The sequence below is a fragment of the Hylobates moloch genome, unplaced genomic scaffold (assembly GCF_009828535.3).
Source record: "Hylobates moloch isolate HMO894 unplaced genomic scaffold, HMol_V3 SCAFFOLD_24, whole genome shotgun sequence".
NCBI lineage: Eukaryota > Metazoa > Chordata > Mammalia > Primates > Hylobatidae > Hylobates > Hylobates moloch.
Window position 1 is genome coordinate 569,282 of NW_026652299.1, and position 26,666 is coordinate 595,947.

At 50.4% G+C, this 26,666-nt stretch overlaps 1 protein-coding gene and 1 long non-coding RNA gene across 7 annotated transcripts in view; one reads left to right on the forward strand and one right to left on the reverse strand.

Moving 5' to 3' along the window:
• PRKAR1B (protein kinase cAMP-dependent type I regulatory subunit beta) overlaps nucleotides 1-26,666 on the reverse strand; it is a 171,458-nt gene that overhangs the window by 47,963 nt on the left and 96,829 nt on the right. For all 6 annotated transcript variants that reach the window (XM_032145957.2, XM_058434435.1, XM_032145956.2 and 3 more), the window contains 2 exons: nucleotides 6,998-7,059; nucleotides 5,806-5,852 (listed from right to left, as the gene is read on the reverse strand). In XM_032145957.2, the coding sequence (XP_032001848.1) occupies nucleotides 5,806-5,852; nucleotides 6,998-7,059 (109 nt within the window). The remainder of the gene's footprint in view (nucleotides 1-5,805; nucleotides 5,853-6,997; nucleotides 7,060-26,666) is intronic.
• On the forward strand, nucleotides 2,257-8,110 carry LOC116462999 (uncharacterized). The gene is made up of 2 exons (XR_004246518.2): nucleotides 2,257-2,735; nucleotides 7,470-8,110. It is a non-coding gene; the product is annotated as an uncharacterized LOC116462999 (long non-coding RNA).

A 26,666-nucleotide genomic window follows, 5' to 3' on the forward strand; every position in this document is an offset into this window, starting at 1 on the left:
GCCCTGCTCTGGGGTACACCCAACTGCCTGGCGGTGCTCCCCAGCCCCCCAGAAAGAGCTCTTCCCCCAGACGTGTTGTGTGAAACCGAGGGAAGCCCGGGACGGCCAACGTCAGTGGGGACGACGTGACGCCTGGGACAAGGAGCAAAAAGAGGGAGTCCTGGGATAACGGGCCCAAAAACAACTAGGGGAAGAACCGAGCCCCAAACAGGGCTTGGAAGGGAGCTACGTTCCCGGGCCTGTAAAGTCAGCAGCTGAGTGTCCTTTTAAGTAGAAATGCTATGTCCCATGAATAAAATACATTGGAAGATATTTTTATACTTAGAAAAATGGATTATAGCTCTTGGCAACACACAGACGGCAGCAGGCACTTTCGGAGTCTCTGGAAAACCGTAATTCAAACTGAACCTGGTGCTCTTGGCATTTTGTCACCTGGCCGTCCCCCTGGGGTGCCGCTGATCAGAGGGCAGTGTCCACCCTGCAGAAGTGGGTGACGTCCACCTCCAAGCTCTGCTGGCTTAAAGGGCCAGGGCCAGGTTCTTGAGGGGACGGCTTCCTGATGGGCCTCGGGCACTCGGACGGGTGCAGTTAAATGCCCACGGCAACCGGCCATCCCTTCCCGCCACCCAGAATAAAACCAGGGAAAACCACTAGCCTCAGGAACCCACTCGGACCCTGGGTAGCCCTAGTCCTGCAGCCCCGAACCTGGGGTACCTCCATCCCATTGCCCCAAGGAGGCGATTTACAGAAACCATCAAACAAAATGCAGCACCCAGGATTCACACAGCAGCTGGACGGGGCTGCCTGGGGCTGCCATGTGGCCGTTCCCCCGGGCGCTGTAATAACAGTAATTATTATAATACATATGCCCATAACTCACCCGGGCTACCCGACATGCCACTTTTTCATTCCAGATTCCTTACTGAGCATCCTTTGATTCCCTTACATGTGGCCTGCACCCACACGGGCCCTGCGGGTTTACCCTGCACACGAAGGGCCCCCCACATCACAGGAGGGTCCCTGCAGGCAGCTCCTGTGCCCGGCCCCACCGGGCACTCCCTGACGCCCACCCCTGCCCTGGCTGGAAAATCTGAGATTGACGGAAGTGCTTGGTGTTCGTGCACAGCCACCCGGGACTCGTGGGACGGCCCCATAAGTCACAGCCGGTTCCCACAGGGGGCCTGGCCATCCCACGTGAGCCTGTAGCCAGGAAGCGGGCATCCACCCACGGGGCTCAGACATCCTGGCTCTGGAGGGCCGGGTCCAGCAGGGGCCTTAAAGCTGCCTTTGTGTCTGACCCGGGGGGCTGGGGAGGGGCAGGGATGGGCAGGGGGAGGGGCACGGACGGGCAGGGGGAGGGGGAGGAGGAAGGAGAGGGTTTTGCCAGGACAATACATTTGGGGAACTCCAGTTCCATGAGGGTGACCTCACTCTTCCTTTCTCAAGATTGCCTCCCAACGTCCCCGGGCCTGGCAAGAAGCCAGGCAGGACGCCACGATGCGTCGTGTCTGAGAGAAAACCATCTCCCCTCCACTCAGGCTTCAGTCCCGACCCCACGCTAACCGGGCCAGGGCCAGGGCTGGGGCTGGGAGGGGACCCAGTGAGCTCGGGGCTGGAGGAAACGGTCCCTGCTTTGAAGTGGCTCCGGGACTGGCCTCTCCCACCCACCGCCCTGTCATGTATGAAGGAGTTACAGATGGCGGCGGGGGAGGGGGGTCTGTCCTGCCAGAAGGACAGAGGGAAGGGAGATGCCTCACTGAGTCCAGAGGTCGAGAGGTGGGTGAGGATTCTGCAAGGGGGAGGAGGAGGAGGTCCTGCCAAAGTCGGCCCCTTTGCCAAGGTCCTGGCCCAGGTGGGGCTCCCAGGAACCTGAAGGCCAACAGCGGAAAGACAGGGACCTGATCCCTCCAGCAGTCCCAGCCGCCGGCCCCTCACACCCTCACCTCTCCCAGGAAGTCCTCAGCATGCTGCCAGCTGGGGCCTGGTGCTGGGGCAGGAGGGTGGCCACCCGCACTGAAGATTAGGACAAGCCTGGGGCGTGGGTGGCGGGCGCTTCCTCTGTGGGGTGGACAAGGCTCTTGTGGTGCGTGTGTTGGGGACACGAGATGGGGTGGGGCAGCTGCCAGGCAGCCAATGGGTTCCTGAATGAAGGGGCACAGGAGCTGCACAGACAGAGGCCCCATCACCCCACACCAGGTGCCAAGAGCAGAACCTCAGGAGGGTTATCTCAGTCTTCCCGGCAGCAGTGAGCTCTGTTCGTTTTTCTGAGTAATATGGAAATGGTGCGGCTCAGCCGCACAAGGGCCTGGGCAAAGGTCACGGCCGGCAAAGAACACAGCCTGGGTCCTCTGAGTCCTGAGTCCACGCGGTCCTGACCTGTCCACCACCCTCCTCGAGACACGACAAGTTCGGTGGGAACATAAGCTGGGAGCCCCATGTCGGTTTCAGGCTCCGCAAGGGAACCCCAGGTAAAGGGTTTGTCTCTTCCACATCTGTTCATTTAGGAGAAGCAAAGAATGTGGAAAACAGAATTCCTGGAGGTGGCCTCAACCCCAAGCTCTGCTGATGCAAACCGGCACCTTGAAGATGCCTTTGGAATTTAATGGGAAGATTTGAATGACATCGGCAGACACAGAAGAGGGAGAGGCATTCCACAGGGGAAGAAAGGCCTCAGTGGGGACCTATGGGGCTCCCAGGCCCACCGCAGGGAGGCAGGTCCTCGGTTGTCTGCCGAGGTCAGTATCTATCAAAGCCCAGCCGCAGACAGATGAGCTGGGCCTGGCGGGGTCTTGTGGGGTGTGTAGGAGTTCGTGAGGCAGAGCAGGAATTAAAGCAAAGGGGACAAGAAGGGCAGAACCAGAGTCAGGACATTCATTGGCTAATTTCCTGTTCTTGGTCCCTCTCCCCCATTAAGCCACAACATCCCCCACACCAGAGCAGGCACCAGGTCCTCCCCATCACAAGTGCCAGGCATAAAGCACACACTCAATAAACATCCAGGAAGGAGATGGCAGAGGGAGGAGGTGACATGATGACTCCAGGACCCAGAGAGGAGGGGATGGGGGAGGAGGTGACACCAGGACCCAGAGTGGAGAGGGTGGGGGAGGAGGTGACACCAGGACCCAGAGTGGAGGGGATGGGGAAGGAGGTGACACCAGGACCCAGAGTGGAGAGGGTGGGGGAGGAGGTGACACCAGGACCCAGAGTGGAGGGGATGGGGAGGAGGTGACACCAGGACCCAGAGTGGAGGGGATGGGGGAGGAGGTGACACCAGGACCCAGAGTGGAGGGGATGGGGGAGGAGGTGACACCAGGACCCAGAGTGGAGAGGGGTGGGGGAGGAGGTGACACCAGGACCCAGAGTGGAGAGGTTGGGGGAGGTGACACCAGGACCCAGAGTGGTGAGGTTGGGGGAGGAGGTGACAACAGGACCCAGAGTGGAGAGGTTGGGGGAGGAGGTGACACCAGGACCCAGAGTGGAGGGGATGGGGGAGGAGGTGACACCAGGACCCAGAGTGCAGAGGGTGGGGGAGGAGGTGACACCAGGACCCAGAGTGGAGAGGGCGGGGGAGGAGGTGACACGGTGACACCAGGACCCAGAGTGTGAACTGGAAGAGGGGCTGTGAGTAGCATGAGATTTGGGGCTGGGGGAAAGTGGTGGGTCCAGTCAGGAACCTGCCCATCCCACACCTCCCGCAGAGGCGGCTCTGCCCTCAGCACTGCTGACCACTGGGCAGGCCAAGCCCCATTGCCTGCAGCCCCCCATCAGGCCCTGGTGTCTGGATGCCAGGCACAACGGGGCCACCTCCTGGGACGGGCCCAGGCCCCAGGACGATGCCCGGCTGGTATGCTGGCCGCATCCTCCTCTGTCTTCTCTATTTCCTGGGCTAGGCTTTTTTTAAACTCGAAGCAAAGCCAGCAGGAGATGACTCTGTGGCCTGGCAGCGGAGCCCAGGGTTGACCCGCCAGTGCCGCCCTCCAGCCTTCCCCCTCCACACTTCCTCTGAGGCCGGACAGTACCCGGGACCTTTGGCACCTGCCTCAGTTTCCATCTTTGGGGGAGACAGGAGCACCCCCACTCCCTGACACAAAGGTCTGCCCCAGAGGCTCGATCTAGGGGCCCAGCCCGTGGGTTCCAGCTCAGGACAGAGCACACCAGGGAGAAGAGAAACCGGCTCTTTCTCCGCCTGCGCGGGCCGGGCCCGAGGCGCGTGCCCCTCGCGGGGAGGTGGGACCCCTGAGTCATTTCCTGTGCCATCAGCTCCGGAAGCAGAGTGGGCCTGCTCAGGTTCCCAGAAACAGGCGAGATGGGGGACAGACTCCGTGGCTGCCACGGAAACAAGTGAGCAAATGCCCTTCCCAGAATAGCGTGGCCTGGACACAGGCACAGCCACTGGGGGCCAAACCTCGAAATAGCTTGTGCTGGGCAGCCGGGGGTGGCGTTGCCTGCACGGCAGAGTGTGGAGGCCACCTCCTGGGGCAGGTGGACAAGGAGAAGGGCAGGCAGGCATCCCAGACCCAGAGACGACTCAGCCAGCCTGGGAAGCAGTGACCGTCTCGGGTAGCAGAACCCCCAAAGCGTCCTGCACTGTGGGGGCTTCCAGTCTGTGTGCAGAAAGGCCGTAAAGAGATGGTCTCACGAGATGTCATCACCACGAGCCACAGAGGGTCCTATGAGGGAGGCGTGGGGCATGTCTGCTGACGCCCACTGGGAAGCGACATTTAGCAGAGAGCAGAAGGAGAAGCAAGAGCTAACGGGGTTCCCGGCAGAGCGGGGGACACACACCAAGGCCCTGGGGCTGCCAGTGCAGGCGGATTCCAGGAACTGAGGGAGGATGGTGTCACTGAGGTCCTTCCTGCTGACTCCGCCAGGGGCTCCAGCCTCATTCAAAGGGAAACAAACTCCTAGCGGGTGTTTTCCCAGAGGCTGCACCATCAGCTCCGCACCGGCAAGGTCGGGCCGCCGTGCAGGGGGCGGCCCGCGGAACAGGAGCCCAGCAGGGGATGAGGGGGGTCTCAAAGCCTTCACACCAGAGCACCCGGGCTCTAAACCGGACGGCGGAAGAGATGGGAGCCAGAGACTCTGGGCAAGACTGGGCTGTGGGGCCAGAGGTGATGTCATATGCCATGTGTATGTGTTTATTTACTTAGTTTTATACATATATGTATCTATTTTATACATACACATACACATGGCCTGGCCATGGGGCACAAGACAGGATGTCCAGAGGACAGGACGCTTCTCCTTCCAAAACAGTGGGAGCATCTCACAAAAGATGCCCTTGAGACAAGCGTGGGAAGGTGACACAGTGAGACTCGACTCACGGCTTGGACGTTCCGAGCTGGGAGCCGAACGCAGGCGCAAAAGGCAGCCGTTGTTTGATCGTGAAGTCGTCGGTCCTATGGGGTCGTAAGCACATCGCTCTCCCACCCACTTTGAGATGTTAACGTCCCATGTGGTGGGTGAGCCTGGTGTATTCAGCAGCCTCGGATCTGGAGACGGCACTGGCTCAAACAGAACCGCCCTGGCCGGCACCCAGCAGTCCCAGCCCGGGGACAAGTAGAATACAGTGGCCCTGGAGGACCTGAGCTCGCTGCCGGCACCTGCCAGCATCACCCTCGTTTCCCTCTGCACTTCTCATATTCCCACATTCTAAGAGACAGCAGTTGCATTTCTGGATTAAAACACTAGAAACACGGCACTCAGCGCAGTGTTTGGTGGAGGCCTAGTGCTGCCTGGAGGGCAAGTCTTCACCCCGGACACGCAAAGACGCGCTATTTTCCAAAGACAGTTAGCGACACTCACATCCACTTCCCCTTGATCAATGACGTAGAAGTTGTCTCCTTCATTCCCTGTAACAAAAGAAGAAAGTCAACAGATACAAAGTACATCAAGACACACAAGTTACAGTTTCTCTTGCAAACAACTTTTGCAACACTGTTGCAGCGACCCTCGTAGGGCAACACCCTGGGTGCCATCAATTCTTTTTTAATGACAACATTATGGAAACATTGAGATAACTTGTTAAAGAGCCTGTTCTTAAGTTTCATTAGTGAACTTTCTCTAAACAATGAGAGGTGTTTTTCTTTTTGTTTGTTTTTTGTTTTTTTGAGACGGAGTCAGGCTCTCCGCTTACTGCAACCTCCACCTCCCAGGTTCAAGCGATTCTCCTGCCTCAGCCTCTGGAGTGGCTGGGATTACAGGCACCTGCCACCACGCCCAGCTAATTTTTTTGTAGTTTTAGTAGAGATGGGGTTTCACCATGTTGGCCAGGCTGGTTTCGAACTCCTGACCTCAGGTGATCCACCCGCCTCGGCCTCGCAAAGTGCTGGGATTACAGGCATGAGCCACCGCGCCCGGCCTAACAATGAGAGTTTTATACATGTATATGTGTATGTGTGTGTGTATGTATATATATATATAATATTTTATATTACTTTAGTTTTATACATTTATATTTACTTAGTTTTATACATACATGTATCTATTTTATACATATACACATATGTATATATGTGTACATATACGTATACATGTACACACATGTGTGCACATATACGTGCATATATATGTACACATGTGCATGTTATATGTGTGTATGTATGTATAAGTATATATATATATATACACTTTTGAAATTTGAGACAGAGTCTTACTCTATCACCTAGGCTGGAGTGCAATGGCGCGATCTCAGCCCTCTGCAACCTCCACCTCCCAGGTTCAAGCGATTCTCCTGCCTCAGCCTCTGGAGTAGCTGGGATTGCAGGCACCCGCCACCACGCCCAGCTAATTTTTATTTTTAGTAGAGACAGGGTTTCACCATGTTGGTCAGGCTAGTCTCCAACCCCTGACCTCAGGTGATCTGCCTACCTCAGCCTCTCTAAGTGCTGGGATTACAGGCGTGGGCCGTCGTGCCTGCCCTTATACTATTTTTTTTTAAGTGCACAGTCCATTCTTCCCCTCTGGACTTTGGCTCAGAGGAGCAGGCAGAACGTACCTTGCTGTATAACGGTCTCCCCAGCGATGTGAGTGACAGGGAACATGGCATCGAATATGTCACTGAAAAGCAAAACACACCGAATTAGGGCTGCAGGCGGCACGGGGACATTTACACCCTCCCTTCCCTCATTTCACAGTCTTGTGTGAATCGCTTCACAGTCATCGGGGAAAATGAGAAAATCCATGAGAGTTAAAGAAGAAAACTGAAATCCTTCATGACCCGAGGCCCGAGATGGCACCGCAAGCCCTGGGCACACAACCTCCCAGCCCCATTTCTGTTCTGTGCACAGACGCAGTTTGCTGTTTTGGTTTTTACAGAAATGGGGTCACGCCATACATGCATTTTGAACTCCATTTAGAAAAACAAAAGTAACAATAGATTGTGAACATTCTCCCGTCAGTAAATACAATTCTACTAGAATACAACCAACAATCTTGATGACGTGTCTTCTGCATTTTTTTCCTTTCAGGGAGAACACTTTCAGTTGAAGGAGAAGCCTGGGACCCTTGACACAGACGTGAGTTGTGCATTCGGAACCTCTCTGTGGAAAACACAGACCCTTCATGACACGCAAACTCGAAGCCGGTGAGGCCGAGTCTCGGGGCTGCGCCAAGCAGGAAGCCTGGCTGTCCAATGTTCCAAATCTGGATGTGAAGTGGACCACGCAAACAGGACCCAAGGGGCATGGGGGAGCTGGCAGAGGCGCCCGGGAAAGGTGGGGAAGCACCTGTCGGCCAGGAAGGTAGAGAGGCGCCTGGCCCACAACACGGTGCCAGCGTCGCACTCTTATTAACAGACGCAATAACCACCTTCGGAGACCGGACCCCTCAACGAGCACTCAGCCCACAATGTGACGCAGAGAAACCAGAGACCTAGGCAGGGAGTGCACCCACGGGGACACTACGAGGGCGGCCTCCTGCCTGCCCTGATTACTTAAAAAGGAGATTCTTGGAAACCTTTGCGGGCCCACAGGTGCACCCTGACTCCCAGGGATGGGGGCTGAGCCACCCAGGAAACAAATATGAAATCAAAGATCCAGACAGCCCTGACCCTCCTGATTCCAGGGCCCATAAATAAGTCATTCTTAAAATAGTGGTTGTTTTCTCTCTATTTAAGAAGTGCTTCTTTTTTGAGTCCTTGTTCCCAACTTCCCTGGCAACTCAGTTTCCTGTTTCCTCCAGGAGGGGGGCAGAACTGCAGGAGGGGTCAGTGTGTGGCAGGGCTGTAGGGAGAACCGCGGGGCCTCCACTGTCCTCCCACCTGGGGAGGGGTCAGTGGGTGGCAGGGCTGGGGGAGAGCTGGGGGCCCTCCACTGCCCGCCCACCTGGGTGGTGGGGCTTGGCCATGCTGCCCCAGCCCCAGTCCCAGGTACCTGGCCCCGGTGGGGATGTTTCCTGGCCACATCTGCAGGAGCCGTCCTGGCACTGCACTCTAAACTGCATTTCTTCAAAACCACAAAGTATGGGTTCTCAGAATGAACAGATCTTTAAGAAATCATTTTACGATTCCTCCCTCTTTTTTTAAAAAAATATTTCAACTTATAATGGTAAAATATTCCATTAAATGCCTTAAGTAATCAACAGACACTGTGTACCCCACACCACCCGGCTCAGGACCTTGCTGCCTCCACCGCTCTCTCCTAGAAAGCTGTCCGGCATCACAGCTGCGGCTCCAGCCTCCTCCGGGCCCGGGCATGGAGGGCAAGTGCCGCCTCCATCATGCTTGCTCTGCGTCGCCTCTTCACACGTGGGCATCTGTGACCACACATGTCCACCCGTGAAAATCGTGCATGTCCAGTGGTGTCTCCATCAGTGCGTATCACAGAAAGATACCCTTTCACGATTCTATTCTCCCTCCTGACGCATATTTTCTGAAATGCACCTGGGTGAAAACACAAATCTGGAAGCTTCTTTGCTCCTTTTACGGCTGCCTAGTATTCTTTTTTTTTAAGAGATGGGGTCTCATTTTGTTGCCCAGGCTGGAGTACAGGGGTGCGATCACAGCTCACCGCAGCCTCGAACTCCTGGGCTTCACGTGTCCTCTCACCTGAGCCTCCCGAGTAGCTGGGACTACAGGCACATGCCGCCACACCTGGTTATTTTTATTTTTTATTTAATAGATGGGCTCGCTATGTTGCCCAAGCTGGTCTCCAACTCCTGACCTCAAACGATCCTCCTACCTCGGCCTCCCAAAGTGCTGGGCTTACAGGCATGAGCCACTGCACCTGCCCTGCCTGGCACTCTCTATACGAACAACCTCGCTCCTTCACCCGGTTCCTGCCCCGATGGACGTTTCCAGTGCTTCTGGTTCCTGCCACCACACGCTGGGCCACGATGGACACGACAAAACTCCCCATGAGCAGGGGGCAGGTCAATGTGGCTGCACCCCGATGGCTCGAGGCTCACATTCCACTCACGTGCTTCTACCGGAGCCTGAGCAAAGGCAGGGGTCGGCTGAAACCTTTCCTGGGAGGTTTCGGTCTCCAGAAGGGGCTGTTCAGTCCTTGGTACCGATGAAAGCCGACTTTCCACACACCCAGGTGCCTGGGCGTGGCCCCATTCAGAGCAGCCCCTCCTGGAGCGCCTCTTAAATGAGCCCCGCTGGGGTTCTCCGTTGGCCACACAGGTGTCCCTCATCTCCCCAGGTGTGCGCCTGCAGACGAGCACAGTTCCCAACTCTCTGTGATCAGCAGAGCCCAGAGAGCCCAGCCTCGTGTACCAAAAGATCTGGGAGCCCCATTCTTCTTCAGAAGAAACTTTAATGCCCGAATGTCGCCAGCTCATCGCCGACAAAGGCCCGAACACAGGCGTCTCCGGGCAACAGCCCTGAGCTGCGGTCAACTCTGTCCATGTCCCCAGCGCACGGCTTCACCCTCCTTTTCCACCGTCTTCCCCTTTCACACAAAACCCCCGTGACTTCCTCTCTCTCTCAGCACTTAATGGCATTAAAAGGCCCTGGGCCTCTTCTGTCTGTAAAAAGAAAAACAGTTTTCTCTTCTAATCCAGCAGTCACTCTGGAAGGTTAAGTGAAGCTGCTGGCTCAGATTTTAAATCGTCTCACATGTGGGTTGCCCCACCCACCCCATCAACAAACACAGCTTAGCACTTCTGCATCAGGGGCTGTGCTGGGTTCTGGGGACACGGAAAGCCCCCCAGCTCTCAGGCCTGGTAAGAGAAAGAAAAACATGAAGACATTCCAGCCGGCCCTTCCTGCGGGGGCCGAGGGCAGAGCCCCTGGTCTGTCTCTTGCTCCATCCTCACCCGCCCCTATGAGGTCAGCACTGCTGTTCTGTCCAGTTTCCAGATAAGGAAACAAGACACAAAGTAACTTCACCCAAGGTCAAGAAGCCAGGAAGAGGTGAAGTCAGGCTGAAGCCCCTCTCATCAACGTTCCTCCATGGTCTGGCTTCCCTAGGGGCAGAGCCCTCCTCCGAGCACAGCAAGTGCCTCCCTCTCGTCCACCCCTCCCTCTTTCTGTCTCTCTCTCCATCTGTGCCCTGGACTGGTCTCTAAGCTGGGGATTGAGGGCCTGAGCGTCTGGGACGGCCACCCCCAGCTCTCTTCGGGCAGGCGTCCAGTAAGGAGCCCCTGCTATTTGGGTCAGGGCTGGCCGGCGGTGCTGGGTCAGGACGGTTTCCAGGAAACGGCCCGTCTCGGGTTCCAGTCCCACCTGGCCTGTGGCTCAGAGATCACAAACCTTTCGAAAGCCCCCACCCACACCACTCCTGATCCTGATGCCTCCCCCTCCTGCAACACCTCAGTTCCTGTGCTTCTCACTCTGTGGATGGCTTCCGCTTCCCACAGCTGACTGAGCTCTGAGATGGGGACCACATGTTCACTGCAGGCTGCAGTGCCAGCCCAGGTCTGACTCAGAAGGTCCTCAGCACAATATGGATGGTTGGATGGGTGGGTGGATGAATGGATGAGTGAATGGACACATGGATGTACAGGTGGGTGAGTAGATGGATGGATGGATGGATGGATGGATGGATGGACAGACAGGTGGGTGGATTGAACAGGTGGGTGAGCAGATGGATGGACGGATGGACAAGTGGGTGAGTAGATGAATGGATGGATGGATGGACAGGTGGGTGGATGAACAGGTGGGTTAGTAGATCAATGGATGGATGGGTGGATAGATGGATGGATGGACAGGTGGGTGGATGAATAGGTGGGTGAGTAGTTAACGGATGGATGGATAGATGGATGGATGGACGGACAGATGGGTGAACAGGTGTGTGAGTAGATTAACAGATGGATGGATGGATGGATGGATGGAAGGAACAGGTGAGTGGATGAACAGGTGGGTGAGTAGATTAACGGATGGATGGATGATGGATGGATGGATGGATGGACAGGTGGGTGGGTGGATGGATAGATGGATGTATGGACAGGTGGGTGGGCTGACAGATGATGGATGGGTGGCTAATAGAGGGGAGGAAGGAAGGGAAAAGTGAATGAAAAAACGGATGCCTGGAAGGATGAATGGAAGGATGGCACTGCCTCTTTAAGGGCATTGCAACAAATATCAAAAGCTGTTGGAGGGGCCACCCTTGGACCATCAGTTCCACATTTAGGAACTTGAAGAAACAACTGGATAACTATGAAAAGATGTAAAAATATTGTAATAATATTCACTGAAGCACTGTCAGCAACAGAGGCTTTATTAAATAAACAACTATGAAAAGATGTGTGTGTATAATAATATTCACTGAAGCACTGTCAGCAATACAGGCTTTATTAAATAAATCACAGTCCTTCTCAACAACCTAACACTGTGTGGTCATTAAAAATGGTGGCGTAGATACATGTAACAAGGAATAAAGGTGTTCACAGTGTTGCCAGTGAAAATAGGGTGTTGATGAAACTGTACAATTTAAAAGCACAACCATAAAGTAAACAACCGAGAGGCTATATATGCACCACAAGGCTAATAGCAACTGTGGGGTGGAGAGGAGGTGCGGTTGGGTCACTTTAATGTGTTTTTTCTTTTTCTTTTTTTTTCTTTTTGATTACTTGTACTGACGTGTATTTTCTAATTTTCTATAATTAAATTGTAAATCTGTATAATTTTAAAAATGAGGCCGTTCATCACTGGAGAAAACACAACACATACTCTTCAGGGCAGACTTAAGGCTCTTAACGTTTTTAGAGCAACCAAAAGAGGCAAAATGTAGACTTTAAAACACAAAAATGTGCTTTTCTGAGTGTGGCACAGACTCCAAGCCCACAACACCCGAGGAAGCTACGGGATCGGAACCAGCAGCTCCGTTCACGGCCAGACTCGCCTTCAAAAGGCAAGGAGACGGCGCGCCAAGCTCAGCCCCTGAAACCACACACGCGGGGTTGAACGTGAGTAACTCAGCCGATCGTTCTGCTCTGTGAATCCGCTCCAATACGGGTCCAGTTCCCACTGCGAGGGCCCACAGACCGACATGGTACACCGAGGACGAAAAAGCCACGACCAGGCCCGCCTGGAAAACACCATCGGCTCCTAGAAATGCCACTTCCTTCCTCCTCCAGCTGCTCCGGGCCTCCCAAGCCAAGACAAGCGCAGGTTGGGACTTGCACGGGAATGCTCACCTGAGAATGTTTCCAGAAACTCCTCCCCAGCCTGCAGAGACCTCTCCCGGCCCCAGGACAGGGAGGCCTGTGGAGCCGAGTGGGTGCAGTGCTGTGAGGTCCCCGCAGGGGCAAGCAGGGCTGCCACCAAGCGGGTGGGAGACACCCAAGGACTCGTCCACCACCCAGGGAACCGGACTGTGAGGTGCAGGTCAGCACGGGGGGCGGGAGGCGCGGGGCCCACAGAGAGGAGGGGAGCCAGGCCCAGATGGCAGACGCCTGCAGACTCTGTGCCCCGCACGCCAGACCAGGACAGGCCAACGCAGGGCTGGGCACTTTTGCAGACTCACAGGAAGCCTCTGTCCATAGTCTGGCTACATCTGCCCAACCTCAGCCACTCAGGACTGTCTGTACACAAAATACTCAGCAGCACGTATGACAGGATGCGCAGAATGACAGATTCAACCTGCCTCATCAGCTCCAAGACGGTGGAACACAGGTAAGACCCGAGTCTCCTGACAAAGGCTGGGTTGAATGCCTTCCGCCTGAGAGAATGCCCCATTTACATCCCCTCCTCTGAACTTCACCGCCACAGGCCCCATTACAGCCCCACTTCACAGACAAGGAAGCTGAGGCTTAGGAAGCTGACGTGGGCCGGATGTGGTGGGTGGCTCATGCCTGTCATCCCAGCACTTTGGGAGGCCGAGCACCATAAGGAGGTGAAAGGATCGCTGGGCCCAGGAGTTTGGGACCAGCCTGGGCAACATAACAAGACCCCGTCCTTCCCCCTCCACCTGTCCACAGTCATGCTTCCACCTCTGGCCAAACGCAGCCACCACCTGTGCCCCCCAGGCCTGCCTGGCTCACTTTGTCCTCACTGATCCGGGGGACCAGGGGACCAGCTGGGAAACAGTGACGGAGCTCAGGGTCTCTCCAGAGCCGCGTCCTGCCAGCTGGCGGGGCTCATCCAAGCTAGGCAGGCCTGGCTTCCTCAGGCTGCGGTCCCAGGAGCACGCTCTATCCGGTTCTGCTGTGGCAGCCATCGCACAGTGGCTCCTCACCGGCCACCAGACCCCAGCGCCACGCACCACCTCGGCTGAGGGTCTGTCAGCCTCCCTCCCTGCTGACGGCTACAACTTCAGAGCCCAGCCTTTTCCCTCCACACCCAGCTCTAAGGTGTGGTTCCCAGTCTTGCCCTCGGCACTGACGTCTTCGAAGACACATTCAGGACAAGATCCGACCTTGAGGCCAAAAGCCACCCATCAATCCCAACCTCATGTATTTTTGGGGAAAAAAGTGCAAATGGGGTGAAGCGCCTCGGGCCCTTTATTCTCCATCCAATAAAAACAGCCAAGTGCTCATCCTGGGTAATTTAAACAACAAGGAAAGTTTGGGGTTTTCTTGTTTATTTTAAAATCTAAACCCCAACACCCAAGTGCCTTTTTTTTTTTTTTTTTTTGAGACAGAGTCTCGCCCTGTCAACCAGGCTGGAGTATAATGGCATGATCTTGGCTCACTGCAACCTCCACCTCCCAGGTTCAAGTGATTCTCCTGCCTCAGCCTCCCGAGTAGCTGGGATTACAGGCACCCGCTGCCATGCCCAGCTAATTTTTGTGTTTTCAGTAGAGACAGGGTTTCACCATGTTGGCCAGGCTGGTCTCGAACTCCTGACCTCATGATCCGCCCGCCTTGGCCTCCCAAAGTTCTGGGATTACAGGTGTAAGTCACTGTGCCGGACCAAATGCCTTTTTTTTTTTTTTTTTTAAAGAGACCGAGTCTCACTCTGCCACCCAGGCTGGAGTGCAGTGGTGCCATCACAGCTCACTTCAGTCTCGACCTTCTGGGCTCAAGCGATCCTCCCGCCTCAGCCTCCCGAGTAGATGGGACCACCAGCCCGAACCACCACCCCCGACTAAGTGCCATTTTATTTTTTTATTTACTTTATTTTATTTTATTTATTTATTTATTTATTTATTTATTTTTTTGAGACGGAGTCTCGCTCTGTCGCCCAGGCTGGAGTGCAGTGGCGCAATCTCGGCTCACTGCAAGCTCTGCCTCCCGGGTTCACGCCATTCTCCTGCCTCAGCCTCTCCGAGTAGCTGGGACTACAGGCGCCCGCCACCGCGCCCGGCTAATGTTTTTTGTATTTTTAGTAGAGACGGGGTTTCACCGTGGTCTCGATCTCCTGACCTCGTGATCTGCCCACCTCGGCCTCCCAAAGTGCTGGGATTACAAGCGTGAGCCACCGCGCCCGGCCCTAAGTGCCATTTTAAAAGCAAGCTAATTTTTGGTGTGCAAATAAGTGTGTTGGGCACAACCTATTGGTTAGTCACTTGCTCAGATCACACTAACATCAGGCCAGCTGGTCAAGTCCCACCCAGCCCTGTAGGTTAAGAACAGTCACACTGGGTGATGCGTCCTTGTCACCGACTGTCACCCTGGTCCATTCCAGATGCTGTCCCGGCCCCAGCTTTCCATCTGCTTCCCCCGTCCTGGCAGGAGGCAGAGCCTGGGCCTGTGAACCCAAGGGGTGGCAGCAGGCTCTAGGCCCCTCCCGGAGCAGAGCCCAGGACGTGGCAGGTCGGATGGAAAGCAGACCCCTCCCGGGCCCCGCGTAGCGCTCACCCAGCTGGAACTCGCAGCCTCTATCTGGGCAAAGGGCTGTATGGGAAAGCCTAGACACCCCACCCCTGCACAGACACCCCCGGTTTCTCTTAAAACACAGACTCTTGAGCTGTGTTCACTTTCCCCAAGCCTGGAGGGTTCCAGGGAAGCAGAGGTCCCACCCACTTTCCCCCACCCTCCTCCTGGGACCCCCTCACCGCCCCCACCCAACCCAGGACCAGTGCAGGCTCCTCCCCACCAGTGGTAAGTGCCGGAGTGAGGGTGGGAGAGGTGGAGGCAGGGCAAAGTCCAGGAACACAGCCCACAGACACATATCCCTGCACTCAGCTCACAGGCGGCCACAACACTCAGACTGGGTCCTGCTGGGGCCACAGGGCAGCAAACCCCACTGTTCCCGACAGGCCCACAGACCATACATTTGGCAACACCTGTGTTTTGTGGGACATCCTATTCCAGCATCTTTAAACCTCAGATGCAAATATGGAGCCCTCAGCTCATGACACTCCGTGATTTGTTCTTGTTTTGTCTATACATTTATTCCTCTCGGTCTGTGGGCAATTGCCATAAGATATTTGAGGTCTCCCCTCTCGTTTGTATATTTTCTCTTAAAACATAGAATCTTAAGCTATGTGCATGTAACCAAAAAATGGTATCCTGCTACAGATGTCATGCTGTTTCTTCTTTTTCTTCATGGAGTCCACATACCCTAGATCTACCCACGTCACCACATTGCCTGACACGGGGCTGCAGCTTTGAACTGCCGTTTTGTTTGCATTTCCATTTCCCTGATCTCTAAGCTCTGAGCTGCACTAAGCTCTGAGCTGCTCTTCAAGGGCTTCTCCTCTGGTTGTGTTTCCTCTTCTGTAAACTTCCTGTTCATATCCTGTGCCCATCTTGATAGAAGGGTTGGTACCTTCTTTCCTGCTGATTTGCAGAAATTCCTTGTGTTTTAGATACTGGTTACTTGTCGAGTTTAGATATTCCAACTATCTTCTTACACTCAGTCACCTGTTAACTTTTCCATGATGTCCTTAATTAAGTTGACATCTTTCATCTGATGTAACCTCTTTTTTGCTTTGTGGGTTTTGTTTAAGAAAGTATTTTCCCACGACCAAGTAATGAAATACTGTCCGACATGTCTGCCTGGGCTGCCATCACAGAGCACCACAGACTGGCAGCAAGACCCTGTCTCAAAAAAGTGAGGTCCTGCTGGAGTAGGGTTGGCCCTAACTCAGTATGATTGGTATCCTTATAAAAAGAGGAGACTTGGACACACACAGGGAAAACACAGTGTCCATGCAGAGTGAAGAGTTGGACGAAAGCACAGCAGGAAAGCAACACGGCACCTACAAGCCAAGGAGAGGCTGGGCCAGACCCCACACACAGCCCTCAGGGGGAAACAGCCCTGCCCACATCTTGAGCTTGGACTTCTGGCCTCCAGAAGCATGAGATGCTAGATCACTGTTGTTAAGGCCAAGTTTGTCATTCTGTTATGGCAGCCCTGGAAACTAATACAGTGTTTTAAGCATAGTTGCTCATTTAATTCTCACAACAACCTTGTGGAATATATGATCATTACTCCCCTTATCCTCACATACAGGTGAGAGCAGGATGGAAGCACAGAGAGGTTAAGGAACCTGCCCAAGGTCACATAGCTAAGGAATGGTGGTGCTGGGATTCAAAACCAGGTGATCTGGCTCCAGAGTCCTTGTCTTAACCACTGCACTAAACTACCTCTTGCATCTATTAAATATCGAGCTCCCATGTGTGCCTGCACCTCGTCTCAGCTCTCTGCCCCACGCCATTGTTCTGCTGTCCCTTTCTGCAGGGCACCTGGCTCCATTTATGACCAGGGCCTCCTGCTGAGCCTCAGCTCTTGGTAGGAGAAGTCCCTCTTCTTTGTGCTTCTGTTTCAAAGACTACTTAGCTATTTGTAAATTTTTATTCTTTCCTTTCCTTTTTCTTTTTGTTGTTTTCTTTTTTGTTTTGTTGTTGTTTGTTTTTTAGAGACAAGGTCTCACACTGTCACCCAGGCTAGAGTGCAGTGGTGCAATCATAGCTCACTGTAGCCTTGAACTCCGAGGCTCAAGTGATCCTCCTGCCTCAGCCTCCTGAGTAGCTGGGCCTACAGGCACGTGCCATCATGCCCAGCTACTTTTTTTTTTTTTTTTTTTTTTTTTTTTTTTTTTTTTTTTTTTTTAGAGATGGGGTTTCTCTGTGTTGCCCAGGCTGGTCTCAAACTCCTGGGCTCAAGCAATCCTCCCACCTCGGCCTCCCAAAGTGCTGGGATTACAGGCATGAGCCACTGCACCCAGCTCATTCACATTTCCGAATGTGTTTACTGCCTCACAATATTCCAGCTGCAATTTGAAGTGGAGCTGCTTTGAAGGTAGAGATTAATGTGAGGGAGAAATGACATCATCAGGTTGAGTCATTCCACCCAAGAATACAGACCGCCTCTCCCTATTCAGATCGTGTTTTATGTCCTTATAGAGGTTTAAAACTTTCTCCCTAGAGTCTCCTGTAATCTGTATCAAGCACATTCCACTTCTCAGTTGCTGTTGCCCTCGTGAATGGCATCCTTTCAAATTCTGTTCTCCAGTTACTTCTCACCTGTGTCTCTTCTCTCATTCCCTGCACCCACCCAGCCCCTTGGACTCTTTTTTTTTATCTCTCTCTTTCTTTCTGTTGAGACAGATTTAATATCTTCATTGTGATGGGAAGGAATCCATATTTTTTAATTTTCTTTAAATTGACAAAGAAAAATTATGTATATTTATTTATGGAACCCTTGGGCTTCTTAATGATGATTTTTGTAAGTTGAGCTTGCACCAACCCTGCTGAACACTCATAAGAATGTAAGAGTTGTTCTGTGTATTCTATGCTGGTTTCCATAAACATGATCAAATTTGTCTTCTCTCTTCCCTTCCAACTCTGACTCCTCTTATTTTTCTTTCTTTATAGCATTGCCAGGACCTCCCAAGCACAGTTAAACCATGAAAGCCATCAAAGCCTCACTGTGGTCCCTCCCTTAAAGAGCACGTAGCCAAAGATTCTCCATTAGGATGTTTGCTCTGTGTTGGGTACGCATGACCTTTACCAAGTTAAGAAGTGACCCTATTCTTAGTTTGCTAAGAATTTATGCAACAGTTGTTGAGCTTTGTCAAAACCTTTTCCAACACCTATGTGACATGTCACATGCTCTTTCTCTACAATCTACTAATTTGGTGATTTACATGGACAGAGTATTCTGAGGTTGAACCATCCTTGAATTCTGGATACTCTCCACCTGATCACAGTACAGTACATACAATGATCTAGCAGCTTCCTCTTGTTTCTATTTTCTGTAGCAATTTGAGAAGTAAGAATAGACAGTTCACTGATGTTTGAAAGAATTCAACCAGTGAAACCATCAGAAAGAACCCTTTGGGAGGAAAGGTCTTTGGTTACCGTTTCAACTTGCTTAATGCTTCTAGATCTCTTCAGGTTTTCTATTTCTTCATGTGCCAATGTTGATGCTATTTTCAAAATCATCTCCCAACATTTAAAAATTTACAAAATTCATAAAATCCAAATTGTTGGCTTTCCTTTGAAAAAAGAAAATAAAAAGAAAAGTCTGGCAACACAGGGACCTTGTACTCCCAAAGCAAGAATTCAGCTCACCCCCACTTTGGAAGGAGCATGACCATCTCCAATCTGCCACAATTCCCAAGGACTCCATGTTTTCCACTTAATTCCTGAACCCCCAGGATCCCGAGTTTGCAACCCTTCCCTAAGGGGCTCACTATTGAGCAGGGGTGACAGATGCCTGTGTGGGGTGACATCACAGCAGGTGGTGTCATCCCCGTGACAGATGCTTCCTGGCCATTACCTCATCATGTCTGGTACAAGTCCCAACCTTGCCTGGAGGGACCCAGGGGACTGAGTTTCTGAAGAGTTAAGCCATCTGTAAAATGGGCACAGCAACACGCTCAGCCTCTAAAGCGGCTGGGAGGACTCAGTGATCATGAGGCTTGTGAAGCACTCAGCAGAATAAGGGGCTCCCATGGTTAGCAGCTGCTGCCATAGTCTCTGCTGGTTCCAAACCCCATGCAGCCACTCCCCCAGTGCTGCTAGAAAGGTCACACATGTCCCAGAATCCCCCAGGAGTGATGCAAATGGAGCGGCCCGTACCCCGATCTCAGCCAGTCTCTTTATCATTCTGGCTTTTTTATTCCTTTTTGTTGGCTTACATTGCTAATATATTGTGGAACTGCAGCCAGAGGTGGCCTGACAGGTAAACACCTCCCCGCCCTCACCCATGCAAAGACACCTGCTGAAGCAAACAGGTTCAGCCAGTTCTCAGAGCCAAGGCCACCTGAGGGGGACAACAGAAAGGGTGGGCGCCCACAGCCCCTCAAAGCTGCACCTCAGACCTGAGCACCAGGTGCCTGCCAAGGCTGGGGATGTAGCCAGAAGTGCAACGAGGTGAGGGGTGGCAGCAAGGACCCCCGCACCATACAGGGCCTCCCACTCACTCCTCCCGCTCCAACAATCTGCATTTCTGTATCTTAGAAATGTCTGCCTGAGGCTAAAAAAAACAAAGAATTTTTGTGACTTTTAAACAAAAGTATCATGACATTGACCTGGGAGAACATGAATATGCCAGGATCGTATCCAGTAATAAAGAAGGCAAACTGAGTTACTAGCACTTCCAACATGTCTGATCTTTAGTTTTTTTTAACTCTCTATTTTGAAAATCTTTGAACCTTCCTAGGGATGGAAGGGGGATGTCAGAGCCAGGACACGGGTTGTTACTCCCCCTCCCATGATGCCAAAGAGCAAAACACACAGAGGCACATACGCACCAACAGTAGGTCTGCAGAGAATGTACATATGTGTATTGACAAGGAGCAGACGGGAATGACGAGTGAAGAAAACAGAACATTTACCAAAAAGGACCCCGCCGAAGGCAGAACACTTGTTCCAGCGCATACTAATACGTTTTTCTGACTTCTTATGTTTTTCAACATGACGCTATCCGGGGGGAAAGAGTGGCTTGCTCAGTCTCTGTCCTCCTTTAGAAGTGGTTCTGAAAGACCTAGACATGCTGCCCTCGTCGGGAAAGAATGTCTCTCCATTGCTGATTTAAACCTTAGGTCAACGTTATTTAAGGAAAAGAAGTGGCCTAAACCCTTGGGCAGACCCTGGGTGCTGGCATCTCGGTCCTATCTCTTCTGTCCCAGCCCAAGACCCAGGGTTCCCATCTGCTGGGATCCCAGTGCTCCAGACACAGCGTCCTGGCTTGTGTTTAGCCTCTTCCACTGTTTAGGTGAAGGCTTCTTCCGCGTCTCTGTTGACTACAAGTTTCCAAAAAATTCTCTCTAAATAGCAATAACTCAGTCCTGGCCGTCATGGAAAGCAGAGCTCCTGCTCCCAGCTGGGGTGTCAACAGCACAGTGTTCTCAAACCCTCTGGGACCCTCGGCCACACTCTTGACTATGGGTCTGGTTCCTAACCACAAATGTGTGGTAACAACAATTCTCTCCTTGGCCAAACTTTAGTCAGGTTCCAGAACCTTCTTCTAGGCCCATCTGTACTTCCTTGTAAAATAATCCTGCCAAATCAGTTCAGCCAGAACCAATCACCCACCATGATCAATATGTGATCATCTTTGATATCTGATCTTCCTCAGTGTCTGATCAGGCTCCAAACCCCCACCACCCCACGGGGGATGTCTGGTCACCCTGGCCTCTCTTCAGCAACAATCCTGTTAGGTCAGTGTAGCCAGAACCCCCCAACCCCTGGTGTTTCCTCTCGGTCATTTTCCATCCACTGCCACTTGGGTGGAAATTCTCACATTCTCATCTCATATTTGGAGGCAAGCCCACGCTCCTTCCTCCACCACAAGACCCCATTGCAGTGATCCCTGTACCTAGTGCAATGGTCCAGAATGAAGTCTTCCATACCATGCTTTAACACATATCACTGAATAACGTTTTCATGGCGTTGGAGAGAGAAGCGCGTGAATGGCCAGGGTTCAGGGTACAGAATGAATCTATGGAGTCCCAGAAGGGAGATACAAGTCAAGTGTCCGCTCTACCCTGTGGATCTAGGGAAGGAGGTGGAGGATGGCAAATTCCTTCTGTACATTCTTGGGCTTCCAACCAGAATTGCCAGTCCATGCCACTGGCCCTGGCATCCAGCCCTGGACGTTCACAGTATCCCCAGATACCCAGGCCAGCCCTGAGCTTCTGAATCAGAATCCACTTTGGATGAAGACCAGCACCTGCAGGTTTAGGTTGGCAACAGCAAACTTTTATCTTAAAAATATGCATGCTGACCAGGCATGGTGGCTCACACCTGTAATCTCAGCACTTTGGGAGGCTGAGGTAGGCAGATCACCTGAGGTCAGGAGTTCGAGACCAGCCTGGCCAACATGGGGAAACCCCGTCGCTACTAAAAATACAAAAATTAGTCAGGTGTGGTGGCATGTGCCTGTAATCCCAGCTACTCAGGAGACTGAGGCAGGAGAATCGCTTGAATCAGGGAGGTGGGGGTTGCAGTGAGTGAGATTGTGCCACTGCACTCCAGCCTGGGCAACAGAGCAAGACTCCATCTCAAAAAGAAAAAAAAAAGTGCATGCTCTTTGAATGGGTTTTTCTTTCCCCTAGCATTTCCTCTATAAAAGCAACTTAAAAAATATATAAGATGTGGCTAGCAGGCTGTTTATCACAGAGCTGCTTGTAGCCATGAAGGTTTGAAATATGTAATAGTTGGTGATTGGTTAATTAAGTTACAGAATGGAATATAAGGAGGTATTAAAAAACAGTGATGCGGAGACACATCCACGGAGACTGGATGATGGTCACTATGGGCCTCTTAAATTTAAAAATGGGTCATAAGGCAAAATCTGATCGAACTGCAAAGAGAAACAGACAAATCCACTATTATAGTTTAAGACTTTAATGCCCCTCAGCTAGTTATTGACAGATCCAGCAGGCAGAAGATCAGTAATCTAGTTTGAAAAATTACACACAGGAAATAAAAAAAGAGAATCAGCAAGAACATAGATGAACTGAATGGCACCATCAGTTAACAGGAAATAACTGACATTTACAGACTTCATCAAACAAGAGCAGACTACACATTCTTCTCAAGCTCACATGAAACATTTACCAAGAGAGAAAACATTCTGGGCCATAAAATATCCCTGAACAAATGCAAAAGAACAGAAATCACATAGTGCATGCTCTCACACCAGAAGTGAATTAAACCAGAAGTCAGTAACAGAAAGACAGATAGGAAATCCCAAAATATTTGGAGATTAAATAACATACTTCTAAATAATGCATGGGTCAAAAAAGAAGGCTCAAGAGAAGTTGAAAAATATTTTGAATGAAATGAAAATGAAAATAGAGCTTATCATAATGTGCAGGAGGCAGCAAAAGCAACATTTAGAGGGAAATCTATAGCACTGAATGCATATATTAGGAAAAGATCCAAAATCAACAACCTAAGCTTCCATCTTGGGAAACTACAACAAGAAGAGGAAATTAAATCCAAAGCAACAAAAAGAAAAGTAAGAATAAAAATTAAGACAGAAATAAATGGAATTGAAAATAGGAAAATACTAGAGAAAATCGATGCAGCCAAAGCATCTCTAACTTCAGAAATGAAAGAAGGGGCATCACTACAGGTCCCATGGACAAGGGGCATCACTACAGGTCCTATGGACAAGGGGCATCACTACAGGTCCCATGGACAAGGGGCATCACTACAGGTCCCATGGACAAGGGGCATCACTACAGGTCCTATGGACAAGGGGCATCACTACAGGTCCTATGGACAAGGGGCATCACTACAGGTCCTATGGACATTAAAAATAAGATAATATTATGAAAAACTCTATGAGGCCAGGCGCAGTGGCTCATGCCTGTAATCTCAGCACTTTGGGAGGCCGAGGCAGGCAGATCACCTGAGGTCAGGAGTTCGAGACCAACATGGTGAAACTCCATCTCTAGTAGAAAATACAAAAAATTAGCTGGACATGGTGGCAGTCACCTGTAATCCCAGCTACTGGGGAGGCTGAGGCAGGAGAATCACTTAAACCCAGGAGGCAGAGGTTGCAGTGAGCTGAGATCGCGCTATTGCACTCCAGCCTGGGTGACAAGGGCGAAACTCCATCTCAAAAAAAAAAAAAAAAAAAGAAAAAGAAAAACTCTATGACTACACATTTGATAACAGATAAAATGGGCCAGTTCCTTGAAATACACAATCTACTAAAATTCACACAAGATGCAATAGACAATCTGAACAAGCTTGTATCTATTAAAGAAGTTGAATCAGTAATTATTAACCTTCCAAAACAAAAAGTGTCAAGCCCAGGCTGGGCACAGCAGCTCACACCTGTAATCCCAGCACTTTTAGAGGCTGACGCAGGAAGATCACTTGAGGCTAGGCATTCGAGAGGAACCTGGGAAACATAGCAATACCTCATCTTTACTAAAAATTAAAAAAAAAATTAATCAGGCCTAGTGGTGCACACCTGTAGTCCCAGCTACTTGGGAGGCTGAGGCAAGAGAATCACTTGCATCCAGGAGCTGGCAATTGCAGTGAGCTATGATTGTTCCACTGCACTCCAGCCTGGATGACAGAGACAGACCTTGTCTCTTAGAAACAAAAAATAAAAATAAAAACAAAAAAAGACTAAGCATGGATGTGTTCACTAGTTAGTTCTACCAAATATTTAGGAAGAAATAATACCAATTCTCTACATTAGCTTCAGAAAATAGAAGCAGATGAAACACTTCCTAAATAATTCTATGAGGACAGCTTTAACACGAAAACAAAACAAAGACATTACAAGAAAGAAAAATTATAGTGCAAATATCTCTCATTAACATAGATGCAAAATTTTCAACAAAGTATTCACAAATTGAATCTCACAATGTATAGAAAGAATTATACAACATGGACAAGTGGGATTTATTCCAGGTATACGAGGCTGACAGATTTGAAAAATTATCAGCCAGGCATGGTGATGCATGCCTATAATCCCAGCACTTTGGGAGGCTGAGGTGGGTGGATCACCTGAGGTCAGGAGTTTGGGAGGCTGAGGTGGGTAGATCACCTGAGGTCAGGAGTTAGCCTGGCTAACATGGTGAAACCTCATCTCTACTAAAAATACAAAAATTAGCCTGGTGTGGTGGCATAGGCCTGTAATCCCAGCTACTTGGGAGGCTGAGACAGAAGAGTTACTTGAACCTGGAAGGTGGAGGTTCCAGTGAGCCAAGACTGCGCCACTTCACTCCAGCCTGGGTGACACAGCAAGCCTCCATCTCTAAAAATAAATAAATAATCAGTTAACATGATCCACCACATCAACAAGCTGAAGAAAGAAAACCATATGATCGTACCAATAGATGCAGACAAAGCATTTGACAAAATCTAATACCCATTCATGATAAAAAAAAAATTAGCAAACTAGGATTATAGGAGAACATTATACTTAATGGTGAGAACTCAAGGCTTTCCTGCTGAGATCAGGAACAAAGTAAGGACGTCCTCTCTCACCACTCCTATTCAGTATCAATACTGGAAGTCCTAGCTAATGCAGTAAGACAAGAAAAGGAAATAAAAGGCATACAGACAGGGAAGGAAGAAATAAGACTGTCTTTCTTCACAGATGACATGATTGTCTATGTAGAAAACCCAAAAGAATCAACAACAACAACAACAACAAAAAACCTCCTGAAACTTATGAGTAATTATAGCAAGTTTACAGGATACAAGGTTAATATACAAAAGCCAACTGCCTTCCTATGAAAGCAATGAACAGTTAAAATTGGAAATTAAAAACACAACACTATTTATATTGGCACCAGAAAAGAGAAATAGTTAGAAATCTAACAGAATATACAAAAGATGTATATGAGGAAAACTACAAAACTAATCTGCTGAAAGGAACCAAGGATCTAAGTAAATGAGGAGATATTCTATGTTCATGGATAGAAAGACTCAATATCATCAAAATGTCAGTTCTTTCCAATTTCTCAACAGATTCAACACAATCCCAATCAAAATCCCAGAAAGTTATTTTGTGGATATCAACAAGCTGATTCTAAAGCTTACATGGAAAGGCAAAAGACCTGGAATAGCTATTACAATTTTTTTAAAAAAAGACTTCAACTTCAAGACTTACTATAAAGCTGTAGTCATCAAGACAGCATGATATTGATGAGAAAATACACAAATAAATCAATATAACAGAACAGAGAGCCCAAAAGTAGATCCACACAAATCTAGTAAGCTGTTCTTTGACATAAGAGCAAAAGCAAATTAGCAAAGAAAAAGAAGTCTCTTCAACAATGCTGGAACAACTGGTTATCCATAGGATGGGGGGAGATCTAGATACAGACCCTACAAACAACTAATTCAGAATGGATCTCAGACATGACTAAATACAATAAAGCTTCTAGAAGACAACGTAGGAGAAAATCTTGATTACCTCGAGTTTGGTGACAATTATATTTATTTATTCATTTACTTAGCAATGGATCTCACACAATACTGCCAGGTTGGTCTCAACCTTCTGGGCTCAAGCAATCCTCCCACATCGGCCTCCCAAAGTGCCGGGATTACAGGCATGAGCCACCACACCTGGCCTTGGGGATGACTTTTTAAATACAACATCAAAAGCACAATCAATGAAACAAACCAAAAAAAAAGCACCTTGTTTTCTGTACAGCCTGCAGAACTGTGAGCCAATTAAACCAATCTTCTTATAAATTACCCAAATGCAACTGACTAATACAGTGGTACACTCAGATTTCCCTAAATAAATATGCAGCTGTGGTAAATGGAAATTTATGCACCACGGTGTGACCAGCACTGGGCATAAAGGGTGGCCTGGGAATCATGGTACATTTTATATATTTTTTTGCCCATGAAGTAGAATGAATAATGTACTCTCTGATTTTTCTTATGATTGGCATGTATTACTTTTGTAATTAGAAAAAAATTAATCTGGCTGGGCGTGGTGGCTCACACCTGTAATCCCAGCACTTTGGGAGGCCGAGGCAGGTGGATCATTTGAGATCAGGAGTTCGAAACAGCCTGACCAACACGGTGAAACCATGTCTCTAATAAAATTAAAAAAAAAAAATAGCCAGGTGTGGTGGTACATGCCTGTAATCTCAGCTACTCAGGAGGCTGAGGCAGGAGAATCATTTGAACACAGGATGGGGAGGTTGCAGTGGGCCAACACTGTGCCACTGCACTCCAGACTGGGTGACAGAGTGAGACCCCATCTCAAAAAAAAAAAAAAAGGTAAAGAAAAAAATTAATCTGATCTTGGAGAAAAAAAAAAAGGAAAGATAAAGTGAACTTTTTTTTTTAGAGACAGGGTCTCTGTCACCTAGGCTGGATTCCAGTGGCGTGATCACAGCTCACTGCAGCCTTGACCTCCTGGGCACGAGCGGTCCTCCCTCCTCAGCCTC